The sequence below is a fragment of the Mugil cephalus genome, chromosome 1 (assembly GCF_022458985.1).
Source record: "Mugil cephalus isolate CIBA_MC_2020 chromosome 1, CIBA_Mcephalus_1.1, whole genome shotgun sequence".
Lineage (NCBI taxonomy): Eukaryota > Metazoa > Chordata > Actinopteri > Mugiliformes > Mugilidae > Mugil > Mugil cephalus.
In genome coordinates, this window is record NC_061770.1 from 8,142,715 (window position 1) to 8,155,994 (window position 13,280).

The 13,280-nt window shown below is 45.1% G+C and overlaps 1 protein-coding gene across 1 annotated transcript; it reads left to right on the plus strand.

Annotated features, from left to right (window-relative positions):
• Window positions 1-363: 363 nt before the first annotated feature.
• tamalin (trafficking regulator and scaffold protein tamalin) lies at window positions 364-9,549 on the plus strand. Its single transcript, XM_047591766.1, has 8 exons — window positions 364-682; window positions 2,371-2,423; window positions 3,055-3,109; window positions 4,985-5,087; window positions 6,289-6,382; window positions 7,287-7,353; window positions 8,041-8,107; window positions 8,654-9,549. The coding sequence occupies exons 1-8, from the start codon at window positions 488-490 to the stop codon at window positions 9,142-9,144; spliced, it is 1,125 nt and encodes a 374-aa protein (XP_047447722.1). The 5' UTR covers window positions 364-487; the 3' UTR covers window positions 9,145-9,549.
• The last annotated feature ends 3,731 nt before the right edge of the window (window positions 9,550-13,280 follow it).

The window sequence follows — 13,280 nt, forward strand, 5'->3', positions numbered from 1 at the left end:
CCATTAAGCCCAACCCCCCAAATATACAATATGAAAAGATATAAAACAGAGGAAAACATACACTCCTCACATTTTGGAGGCTGGTGCCACTGAGTTTATAGGATTTTTACCGGGGGGAAAAAAGACAATCATGATCAATAATTCATCCATTTTACTGTGAGTTCACATGGCTTTATATTCACGTATCGTTGCTTTTATCCAATTAAACACACCTTTAGCCTCTTATTTTTGAGGTCTGAATGGGAATCAGAAACGTCCGAGGTGCACCTGAATGCACCAGGAAGGATGCACGTCAACATGGCTATTGGCCCTTGACAACAAAGCCCCGCCCCCAGCCCTTTCAGAGGAAACACTCACCAGAGAAATTGTAGTTGGCTCCACGTTGAAGCTCAAAACTCGTCAGCATCTTTCCCGGCTGGTTTCACTCCCTGCTGGGGGACAGCAAGGCAGTTTCTTTTCCTCTTTTTTAAAAACAATAACAACAACCATGACGTTCAGGAGGCTGAGGAAGGTGAACTCCAGTGCACCGGATAGTGGACCTTCATCTCAAGACGACATTTATTTCCCTTCGTCAAAGTCAGACAGCTGCAGGACTATGGACGTACCGACAAACTCCTCGGAGGTTTACAACTACAAAACTCTGGCTTACTCTGGGGGGACGCTGCCCAGGAACTTTAAAAAGGTAAGAGGACAATTAGAACTCACTCAGTCCAAAGTTCACTTACTGAGAGAGCTTTTTATTTTTACACCGTCTCCTCACTCACTGGCTCTCAGTTTCATGCTGTCTAATACTGAAACTAGAAAGTTATTTAGTGGTTCTTAAAACTAGACGTTGTCAACTTTAAAGTTTACCAACTAATCTTCCATTTTCTCCTTCTGTGCTGTGATGTTTTTGACTGTTATTTCACAGTGAGATATTTTATCAGCCCATTAATTGTCCATCAGCTTATCCAACGTGTTCACTGTGTTCATCTGAACACGCCTGGAAACTTCAGTCACTTCTACAGAGAGAACGGTGTGATGATATTCATAAAACATATCATCACCATCATTAATGTTTGAGAACCTGGAGATTATTAAGAAACCGCTTCAACCCTGAGTTTTGGTGATTAGGAGCAGAGTTGTATCTGTCTGACGAAGTAAACCACTTACACAAAGTACATTATTATTATTAAGATCAGATGGAGTACTGAGATCACCCTGTTGAAAACTGTCCACACACAACATTTTTATTTTCTCTGGCTGTGCGTGTGAACCTTATTTCAAAATAAAAGCACGCTGAGGATAACTTCAAACAAACCAGTCCTCTTGAGCTGATAAGTTGCTGTCAGAGCAGCTCCCCGAGGCTGACAGCCGTCCCCGTCTGATGGTCAAGAATGACACCGGCCTGAGCCCGTGTTGCATAATCGTTAGTTAACACATTTTACCGCCTGGTGTTTTTCCTCCTAAAGCTCCATTGATTCACAACTTTCTGGCATAAGTTTACATCCCGGTTGGACGGCTACTTTTCGAACAGATGTGTAGCGGCGTGCTGTAAAGAGAGGCACAGTGTGCCGTAGCCAGAGTGAGGGGCCACAACACTGCATTGTGCGCAACACGGGGACGGAGACCCTGCCCCTGCCGCCCCCGCCCGGTCTCTGTGGGCACGCGGGAATAAATGCTCTCATTGAGACGAGTGCGGGACAATTCTGTAAGTGTTGGGACGTAAAGAAAGCAACATTTTACTACTCGGGAGAGGCTGCAGCACAAAGCGGCCTTTCATAGGAGAAACATTTGAAAATGATTGAGTTGGAACGGAGGTGGATTGATTGAAGTGATTTAGGGAAGCCTCCTGGAAAGATGGCTTCCTTATTTATGCAGCCAGGTAGGGCAGGGACACGACCTGCTGCTGACTTAGCTTCCCTCTCAATGCACGCATTGTGGTCCATCGCCCTGTGTCTTATTTGCTTCTTCTAACAGACTGGAGCTTGTGTAAACTGATCTAATAGATCAAAGTATTCTGCTGGCTCAACAGTGTCTGCAGGCAGCTGATGCGATAATAAATTGAGGTTAAATTTAGGCCGAGGACGTTTTTTTTTTTCTCTCTGTCGCTGCGACTGCTAGAAAGTAAACAAAGTACAGCTAGACACGCATTTCTGGTTTTAGCACTAATGTTTGCATGCCAGCGTAAGGTTTCAGTGGCTTAGAGGTACAAAGGCCCGGTGCACGGTGCGCGGCGCACGTGTGCAGCTCCAAGACTTGACGGACCAGTCAAGACGCAGTGATGTGTACAGTAGGTGCGTTGAGGAAACATTAAGGGGGGGAAACCCTCGTGAGTAATCTTGCAGGTGTCTGACATGCTTCATGCGTTGTTTCGTTTTCTCCTTGCAGGGCGGTGGCCTGCAGAAATGGAAACCCCAAACGCAGTCACCAGAACCACAAAGGTACAAGCTCCTTCGTCACTCACTCCTGACATTTCTCACTGGGGGTTTGTCATTTCTGTTCTTAGACCGGTCTTTTCGATGGAACATCTTCTCCCTCGGAATGATTACGAGCGAGCAGACTCGTCTCATAATGAATGGCCTTTGCATTCACACAGCGATTGAAGCCATTGTGATGAATGATGTTCTTGAGGGTCGTCATGAATTTTCATGCCTCCTCCCGCGTGCTCATGTTGACGTCCCACGGTCCAGCCGGCCGCTGTACTGTTGAGACGTCTGTGACGTCCACATGCTGCTGGACACAGAGGATGTCCTGTACAGCCAGCAGAGATCTCCTGTTGTGCAGTTTTGATCAGGCTGCGCCATGAATCCATACATTGACCTTGTGGTCTTTTAGTTTAGCATTTTTATGCATATCCAAGAACATTAAAGAAAGGCAGCTGGAGTCGCATTCAAAGAGACTTAAAGAACGTCCAGCTGCGGTTTCTTTAACGGACTGAGAACATTCACAGACAGTTAATGTAGAAAAATACTGGTTTGCAGATGAGTCAGAATGAAAATAAAAGAATAGAGCTTTAGCGTAGTGAAGAGTTAAAGTAGGAATAAAAACAACAGATCTTTCTTTCTGTTTCAGGAAGGTGGTGGTCCTGGAGAAGAACGAGGAGGAGACGTTTGGTTTTGAGATTCAGGTGAGCAGATCAGCAGCGACATGTTGCCGTTTAACCACATTTCAACGTCTCTGTAAACAGATCACGAGACTTAAGCGACGGCGGCTTAGAGAGGCTCTTAAACATTCTGCAGCGCCGGCGAGCGTAAGAGGTCACATATCAGTCAGATAGCTCGTCCACGTTAATCCCATGACTCGACGTGTTTTTATTCTCACACGGCATTTGTATTTTAAGCCCTGTGGTTTACTCACACGCTCCCTCGGTAATACCTGGTCCACTCTCACAAGCCCAGCAGACAGACGCTTTACACATTTGACCTCAGTATCTCTCGCATCTCTGTCTGCTCCTGACGCCCCGAGGTGCCTCCTCACAAAGCCGGCCCTGTTCTCCAGACTTCCTTCTTTGAACGGTTTTTAACTGATTAAACTGTGCAAGTGTACCATGGATATTTTAAACGTTCAGTCCAGTTGCTGTGAGTACTTCTTAGAGGAAAAGACATATTGTTCTATTTGTGGTTTCGTTCGGGGCTCCCGCCCTTCCTGCCTGCCTGTGGCCAGAAGGAAGTGAGATCATGAGGACCAGTTCAATGGTCAGCAGAGAAACACAGGCACACACTTGGAGTCCTGTGGCTCTGTCGTGTCGTTTTCGGGGCTGGAGCTGTGCCTCCAGAATGTAAATGAATCATTTGCATCTCGGCGACATTTGCATGGTTATGTGTTTGTCTTTGAAGCTGCTGAGAAGGAAACCAGCAGCGAGCACAGGGCGAACGTAGATCTGATCATTTCACATTTCCATAGGTCGCACTCGTCCTAGCTGGATTCACATTTGAAGGCTCGATAACTTGTGTGTTATTTTACCAGGCGCTTGTTTGTTTTTCAATCGTTCGACCAGTTGTTGTTTTTTTTTTTTTTATAAGAGAAGGGCAACAGCGTGTTGACTGACTGATATGTGTGTGACAAGGGGAAGTCTATCTATGTCCTGCAGCACTCTGACCTTTTGCGGGGGCGGTGGTGACTGAAACAAGGAAGAGCATGCAAATAGATGTGGAAGTAACAAAAACTGTCACCTAGACAACAGAAGATTAGAGCCTTCCGGTGTTTGAACAAGTCCTCACATCATTTAGTTACCAGTAAAATGCAGGTCAAAGTGTTACCACAGAAGAAGTTCAGTTGGACACTCGTTGTAATCAGACTTTTTCAAACGAATGCTGCAGGTGTATTTGTATTTACAGGGAGAACCTGCCAGTAAAGCTAAATCATTCTCACACACTGCCTCTACTGTGTTCTCATTAGTTAAAGCTTTAAAGTGGTTTCTAAAATATTAGGAGTTGGTAGGAGTTGTGTTTATTATTTAGTGGTGAGTTAATTTAAGCTTAAATCGACTCAGGGCATTTGAAGACGTCACCTTTGCTGTTTTTCTTGGTTTCAGTCAAACCCTAGTCCAAATTCACGAGGCACTTGGGAAGTTTCCATATAAAACCTCTGTGGTGTGCGTTGTTAAAAGTGCAACATTTCCCTCTGAAATGTTGTGGAGCAGAAGCAGAAAGTGACACAGAACAAAAAAAGTACACAGTGTGAGTTATTTAGACTAACATTTATTAAACTGAACTGCCTCAGTTTGAGGGTTTAACGTGTTGGACATTAACTAAATCCACCAACAGACAAGAGGAAACCAGCTTGTTCGTCTGCGTCACGTCTGCATGTTCTGTGATACAATCTTCCTTCCTGCGGTGTCTGTCCTGGCGTCTCATTCAGTGGTTTTTCTCTCTATTGCATTTTGTTGCTACATTATTTCAAAACGACAGACATCACTCGCGTTGCATAAGGCGCTTCCTAAGCAGTGATAAGTGCGATGTTCCCTTTCTTAATGTCTTCATGACTTCCCCGTCTCTTTCAGACCTACGGCCTCCACCACCAGGACCAGAACTCCGTGGAGATGTGTACGTTTGTGTGCAAGGTTCATGAAGACAGCCCGGCCCAACAAGCAGGACTTAAAGTTGGTGAGTTAACCTGATTTTCCTTATGTATGTATTTCTTTTTTTTTTTTTTTTATTTGAGCTCCGCCTTAGCCTGTAATGACCTGGAAAACACTTGAAATAGACACGATGGGGAAGTGAATGTATTATGAGGTTTTCGGTTCGGCTTGTCCTCTTTTGTTTGCCTCCCGAGACTGTGTACTGTACGTCAACAAGAAGCACTCATGCGTTTCAGCCCGCTGTTTAGGGAAGTACAGATGTGACTGTGCTGCCACTCATTTTTCCAATCAACAAACAACTAAATGAGCGGCTATTTCAGCCAGCGTGCGTCTGCCGGCTCCTCTCATCGATGTGTCAGCCAGTGTGAGAGGAAGTGACATTTTTATAATGACAACACGTCTGGCATGGTCCTTTTTTTTGTCTCATTCTCATCTTCTATAACTAGAGGGTCTTGGGGGGTGGGGGGCTGGAGCCTATCCTAGCACTTATTTTAATTCCTCAAAAATAAAAGCAGCGTAATAGTAAATCTGTTTTAATGTGACCTGAGTAGATGCAGCTCTCAGCGGCGGCTCACTTTGCTTCCAAACCCGTGACCACTCAGTCAGAAGCTGACCGCTGTTAGCGTTGTGCCTCCACCCTTTCTGACACCACTGTGTCAAAAAGGGAAGGTCATTATCTATTTCTGACGCCACCTCTTTCCTTCTTCCAACCTGCTTATGTCACTTCAGTTTCACTTCCTACATTCCTCGCATGCTCGCTCTATTGTGCCCTGTGTCTCGCAGCAGACGGTGACTTCATCACTGAGGTTTGTGAAAGAGGAAAATAGGCTTTGTGCTAAAACCCTCACAAAGGCTGTTGTCACGTATGAGAGCCAGAAGTGAACCACGTGACTCTGATAGATGGGTAAATGCATACCCCTTCGACAATGGACGCTATACAGCGGCCACATGCATGCGTTAACGCAAAAGAAAATCGGCGGTTTCGGTTCACCTGAGGTGACTGTGGTTCAGCGATGAGCCACGGGCCACGACGGCACACACGCCCGGCCTTCCATGACATTTGTGTCGCACATGTGTCGGGGTTTCATTTAGAGTCAAACACGCCCCAGTTGGCTGCATCTTGCAGTAATTGAAGCCACAGCGGATTGAAGCGCATCCTGACCTTAAGGCTGCTGGTTAACACATTTTGTGTGTGTGCGTGTGTGTGTGTGTGTGTGCGTGTGCAGGGGACACCATCGCAAGTGTGAACGAGACCACCGTGGAGGGATTCCGACACAAGGAGATCGTTCAGCTCATCAGAGCGTGCGGGAACACAATCAGGTACACGGACTCACTGAAACACTTCTACTTAGCGCATCGCAGATGTATTTTAAAATAAATATGCTAAAACACCACAATGCTTAGCCATCTGACTGGCTCTTTGAAACATCTGGTAAACAAAAGAAAGGTTTATTCAGTGGCCAACGTGAAGTATAAATTTAAAAAAGGGAAGAAGAGAACAACAGATCACAGTGACATTCAGAATGTAATGAAGTCCGCCTGCAGTTTAACTTCCACGTGTCGAGGTGTAGTCATTTATTATTGCACCAAATGCTGGCCCAGAAATCACTATTTGAAGAAGTAACCCTTGGTTTGTGGAAGCTGAATCTCCCAGTCTGGTCTAATTCAATCTTAGACGAATAATAATTGAGACTAATGTAAAAATCGTTTCATTTGTCTCAGCTGCAGCCTGCGTGTGTTCAGCGCCGCTGTTCGTACTCGATTTGAGTCAGTTTACTGAGTGGGCGTTTAATATGAACCACGCTCTCTTCCTCGCCCTCCTGCTGTGCTTGTAAAAGATTAAAGGGACAATTAGCGAGGCCCCGTCTGAAACCTTTCTGAGCTGCAGCAGCAGAGGTGAGGTCAACCGCATCAGTGGAGGCAGCGACTTTATAGACTGACATCATGAAATTATACGTGCGGCTCCAGTCAGTATAAAGTGTCAGAGCGAGAACGAGGCTCTGTTAGTTGTTCTTCCACGCGTGTGGTTCAAAGAGTGGAAACTGTATATGTTTCTTATCCCTCTCCCTGGTTGTAAACCGTCGCCTGACACCAGACCCAGTCCTGCCTCGACTTATGAAAAGAGCCTTTCATATGGTTCAGTTTTTTGTGCGCCCTTGTAGTTTTTATAAGTGCTTCCTGTTACGCTTATTAACTCTGTTGCCCTCTGGTTTTTCACTTGAAGGCTGGATACCGTTTACAGTGACTCAATCCGAAAGGCCGAGCTGGAGGCACGACTGCAGTATCTGAAGGTGAGTTGTTTTGTCTTCTCCGTGCTGCAGCCGTTTTTCACTGTTTGTCAGCGGTGAGTCAGCTTGAATGTGTGTCCAGCAGCTTTACACACACACACACACACACGTTATGTTAAACGCTAGATATAGACGCCACCTCCCCCTCCCTCTACACCTGTCTCCCCAGCACCACCACCACCTGTTGCATCAGCAGCTTGTGCGCCAGGCGCACCAATGGCAGCAGACATTCCTGACTCCAGCTGCCTGTGAAGTGGCTCGAGTCCTGGAGCTTTCCCCCCAAGATTACAGCAGCTGTCCCGCTCTAATCCGCCGCAAACACAGCCGCTTCTGACCGACTAATCCGCCGTTTTAAAGATTAACCTGCCGCTGTGCACACTGCTTTTGAATCATGTCGATGTCGCACTAGTCGGTACGGCTGCGGCCTCATTTACGTTGGCGTGAACAAACAACAAAAAAAAAAGAACTGACAAAATCGTCCCGGCAGATAGATCGGGCTGAAGTTCAGGATGTAAAAGGTCATCTTCCTGTTAACTGTCTCGTGATGTTTTAGAGTATTCCTATTAATGCAAAACATGCGCATCGTGGGCACAGGTCATTTGACTTAATACCCGTCTGCCTCTGTAAAACATTACTTATGAATGTGCTGTCGTATCATGAGATTATAAATTCAAATGTGTTCTTTTGTAGCAAACTCTTCATGAGAAGTGGGATGAATATCGCTCGCTGATGGTGCAGGAGCAGAGGCTCGTTCATGGTATGTGACCGATACTATTTCTTTAGGCTGATTATTATTTTTGCAGTACTGAATAAAGCATTGGTATTTTTTGTATTGGAGATTCATTATAGAAGCGCAGTACCTGTCAAAAGTTTCCGTTCACCCTCTCATTCAGTGTTTTTCCTATTTTTAACATTTTAGATCGTAGGTCTTGAACAAGTGCTTAGGGTGACGCACGGGAGGGGGGTCGCAAAGTCTTTGGTTGATTAGACATTTTTTTATACATTTTATTTTAAGTTTCCTCCACAAATATAAATTTCTTTAAATACACATTAGCAAGAGTCCAACATATCTTAGTAAATGGACAAGGTCCCTTGTTTTAATACTGAAGATAACGATACTTAGAAGGAAGTGTGTAAAACAAAGATTAAAACATATCAGACGCAGCGAGTTGATAAAGAGAATAAATGCAGTCCTTTAAATACTTATCATTAAAGCAGCCAGTAGCCTGCCTCGTTTGTGTTCAGCGATATTAGTCAGGTAAAGCTGTGGCATTCCCTCACAGTGCCTTCTTCTTTCCTGCAGGTATAGTAATGAGTGACGCCGCCATATACGAGTCCCTGGAGTCAGCAGGTGTGTACGGCAGCCTCGGAGCTCCCAGCCCCGCGGCCCAGAGGGCGCTCCGATGCACCGGCAGCACCAGCAGCAGCGCCAGCTTCCTCAGCACAGCCACCGACGACGACCCCCTCTACCAGACCTGCCTGTACCAGGCGGACGGCAGCACGGACTTGGAAAACGCAGACAAGAAGAAAGAGCAGCAGCCGGCGCAGAAGCCGCAGCGCCTCAGGCCGGCCAGCGAAATGTTCGCCACGGCCAAGACTCAGCTGACCCGCAGCGCCAGCACTCGCAGCTACATGAGGGGGTCGTCGTCGTCGTCGACGCCCGCGTCGGGGGAGAAGCAGGGGGGGGTCAACTCGCTGCAGAGGAAGCCCAAACCCAAAAGCTTCCGCAGACGCCTCCTCAAATTCATCCCAGGCTTGAATCGCCCACTGGAGGAGGAGGAGAGCAAACTGTGAGCAGCAAACAGACTGAAAAAGACTTAAAGCTCCAGTGACTGTCAAACCAAACTACCAAAGAAAACAGCAAGCACAAAGAGTGAACAAATCGAGACCAAAGGGTAAAGGCTCTGTAGTTGCACCTCTCCAGGTAGACCAATGAACATTTTCAGTGTTTCACAGCTGTACATAACTTTTCTTTGTTTTGTTCTTTAAATTATTTATTTATTTTAAGGTGTTTATCTACAGAACGAAGGATTTTTTTTCCAGTTTTTACTGCATGCAGAACTTTTATTTTGACAGCTGAATAAACGATCGAGCTGTAATTGTGCAAAACAACATTTTGTAAGTCCGACTGATTCTGTTTTACTTTTTTTTCCGCCCGAGTTCACAGTTCCTAAAAATAAATATGTGGCATTTTCTGATTATACGCTCATTATTTTGTGCAGAACTTGCAAGAAAAGCTATTTTGTTCCACAAGCCGCAAGTGTTTGTGGGAAGTCCAGCTGCCAAACTCAAATGAGCCCTCAGATGTCGAGTGTACGCACAAGCTGTTTGTAATTTCCCCGGTGGAGATCCATCCTTCTCCACGTGATCCTTTTAAATCTGAGCCTTTTATAGATCCGCGTCTCTTCCACCGTTCAGGAATGTTATCATCTGAGTTTTGGGATGTTAGCCGCGGCTTCGGACGCTTTAAGGCTTTTTTCTGGTGCGAGGTATCCAGAATGGAGGCTGTTGTATCGTCTCTGACACAGTTTATTGTTGGGAGAATGGTGAGGAATGTGCAGAGAAAGGCATGACCCAAAATTCCTAGCACAACCGCTTTCTTTCAGCTCCTCCAGCCCAGTGCTGATTCCTCCTCTTCCACGCTCCCATATTCCCATGGTGGCTTCAGTTGTCCAAGCGCTCACTGGGCGTGTGTGTGTGTGTGTGTGTGTGTGTGTGTGTGTGTGTGTGTGTGTGTGTGTGTGTGTGTGTGTGTGTGTGTGTGTGTGTGTGTGTGTGTGTGTTTGTAGGGCGGGGGTAGCTAGGAGTCTTTTCATTCCTGGCTCCCAGCTGACCCATGAGGTCATGCTGGTCACTCTCTCCGTTGGCTCTTCAGCGCTGATCCCTTTTGTCCTCTGCCGCTCATTCACAGAAGCGTCAGGAGTGTCTGTGATGGTGAGCGATGGTATGCGGCCATGTGTCCGGGCCTCCTCATGTTCTCCTCTGGCTGCTGTGAGAAGCTGAACCAGTGCCCGTGGGGGGAAAGGTCACTCATATAAGGGATTGTTATGCGTGCTTTCTGGTGCTTAAAACATGGGCGTGGAGTGAATGGGCTGAATGCATAATTAAGGGTAATTAGTCGAGATGATGGTGTACTAAAACAATGTGTGAATGGACCATTAAGCAGATGCGGAGGGCCCCAACACGGAGGGTGCAGCTGATGCTCTGCAGTTACCACAGTGGGAGATTAGAATAGGAGTGTGGATGCTGTGGCAAATATTTGGATGCCTCCTGCCAGAGCGCCAGCGTTGATTCAAGGGTTATGTGTTAAATTTGCTGGTGCTTCTGGTGCCGTTTGTCCACCTCCACGAACTGGATGAGTTTACTTCATGACCACCTCTGCACTGACCGGACACTGAAAGGAAATGCCTGTTGTGTTGCGAAAGCTTGGATTATCTTTTATTTTTTAATTCTTAATTAGTTAAAATATCAAAAGATAAGGCTAAGAGACACCAAACTAGAAAACTGTGCTTACATTCAAAAACGCAACTGCTTAGACACATTTTTTCCACATCTGCCTTAATTTCAAACTATTACTTAACTCACATGTGTCAGACGTACGGCCCACGGGTCAAAAGCGGCCCGCCGGTGGGACTAATCTGGCCCACGGGATGAATTTTCTAGTGCACAATTGACATTGAAGACGCTAACTGAAATTTTTCCAATAAAAGTAAGTGCTATTCTGAGGGTTCGCCCAGATTTTGTAAGAATTGTGGACATAACGCAACACTGAGGCCTAGAATTATGCAGACCTTGCACTTCTTTTCTTAAGAGATGTCCGATTGTTCATTATATGTTTTGTAATAGTCCAGTCCATTAAATTTTAAACACTTTCATAATGCGCTTCTCTGCATTGAAGCAAAGGGAAACATTTGGAGTTGTCATCATTTATAGATTAATACACTAGTGTTAATTGGGCTTTACGTGGCCCTGACCCAAACGCAGTGTGACACACTTGACTATTTTCTGTTTAGTCCCGTCTGTGAGACCTCACAGAACCCAAAGCCTTGACAAATGTTTGTCTTGCCTGAAAAAAAAAAAAAAAAAAAAAAAAGAAGACATTTAAGTTTCAGTTAAATAGTTACTGGTACATCCTCTGGTGATCCATATCTTTCCTGTCGTTTACATCAAGCCACACATGCTTTCATTTTGAGATTAGACTTTTCCATTTTGCAAATGCACTTCAATTAATTCATGTTATTAATTCAACTATTTCAATATCAAAAATTCAACTTCAGTAGTACAAATACATAAATAAATATATAAATAAAGAGCCTATAGGGACATTTTGTTCCTTCCTGAACTGTCTGACACATCATTTCTCCCAAACATTAGGAATATCCTGAGCTGTTTCATTTTAATTCATTCTACACCTACACTTTAAATCATGCCTTCACCGAGCTGGTCCTGTGGCAAATAAGAACCAGGAGTCATTAAAAGTAAAGTAAATGCATCCATTCAAACCGACGGTTACCAATGAGAAAGGACCTGTGAGAAGAGGAAGCCACGGGGCCTGTAGAGAGACAGTCGACAGTTGAGTCTCTGTGGTGAAGCAGTTCACACCAAAGTGCTATTTTTCAAGCGTCGCATGCATCACAGTTTCTTGACGCTCAGCGCCTGTGGCCGAATTAATGGATAAAAATAAGGAAGTAGTTGGAAGTTTGGCTTCACACGTAGACAGCTATTTACGTGCAGGGAAAAGACACCAGACTGAGTCATAAATGCCATTGTCACGCGAGGAATCTGAAGGGAAAAAACACACACACACACACACACACACACACACACATATATATATATATATACATATATATATATATATCAGGAGGTTTTGGCGTCATGAAGCGTGGGTGGCCAGTGTGGCAGGTTGGAGTTGTGTGCGATGCAGGGATGGGAGCTTGTGTGGGCCGCCAAGGCACAGGATGTGGGTGACAAATGTGCCGGAAATCCACAATAAAGATAAGAGGATATAACTGTTTGCAAAGTTTAAAAGAAGACTCTCACTGTAGGTATGTGCATGTGCTTATCTCGTCTGTGTTTGTCAGTCGCTGCGCGTTGAAAATAGAGAAAAGGAACCTGCAATAAAATCAGTGAGCACAAGCATAAACCGGACACCTGCCTGGAGAGGAGACAGGTGCAAAATGAAGGCGATTTTAAAGGGTCAGATTCACAGAGAGAAACTGTCCTTTAGTTCTAAGATGTCTGTAAAATAGTCGAGTTTAGCAATGAGTCAGCTTCTCTGCAATACTGCACGTTCACCAGTCACAGTATCTGAGCAGTTGAACGCATTCAAAGCGCGGTGGGTTTTTCATCATCTGCATCTGAGATAAATATTCTGGTTTTGGTTTCAAAGCAGCCGTGAGCAGAGACCCTAAAGGTTATATTGGCTGTTTGTGGCTTTAACAGCCTCTTTCCTGGAGATGATACTCACCATTTCCAGCCAACAGCTGGTTAATTAACAGTTTAGAAATTAGTTTAGTAAGTGAACACACATGCAATTTATCAAACATATAATAAAACGTTTTATAGCGACTGCGAGATCCATAAAGTGCCCTTTTTAATACGCGGTTACTGTCTCCTGATAATAGAAATATTCATTATGATTATAAAAACAGAAGCTAATGTGTTAAAAGAACAGTTACCTTTCAGTCATTTTCTTGGAGCTGGATAAGAATCAACAGTTTTCTGCCAAAGTCAAAAGAGATGTTTAGTTTCATAATATTGTCTGTGGTCGTCTCGCTGGTTTGAAGTGGGAGGCCTCGGTTGGGGAAAAAAAAATGGGCGTTTCCGTGCACAATTCTGTGTGGAACGGCGTTTGAAATCAAACCTGATGACACTTGTACAGTTGTTTTCTCACGTTGCCAGCAGCTGTCAGTGAAATCTGAAATCTG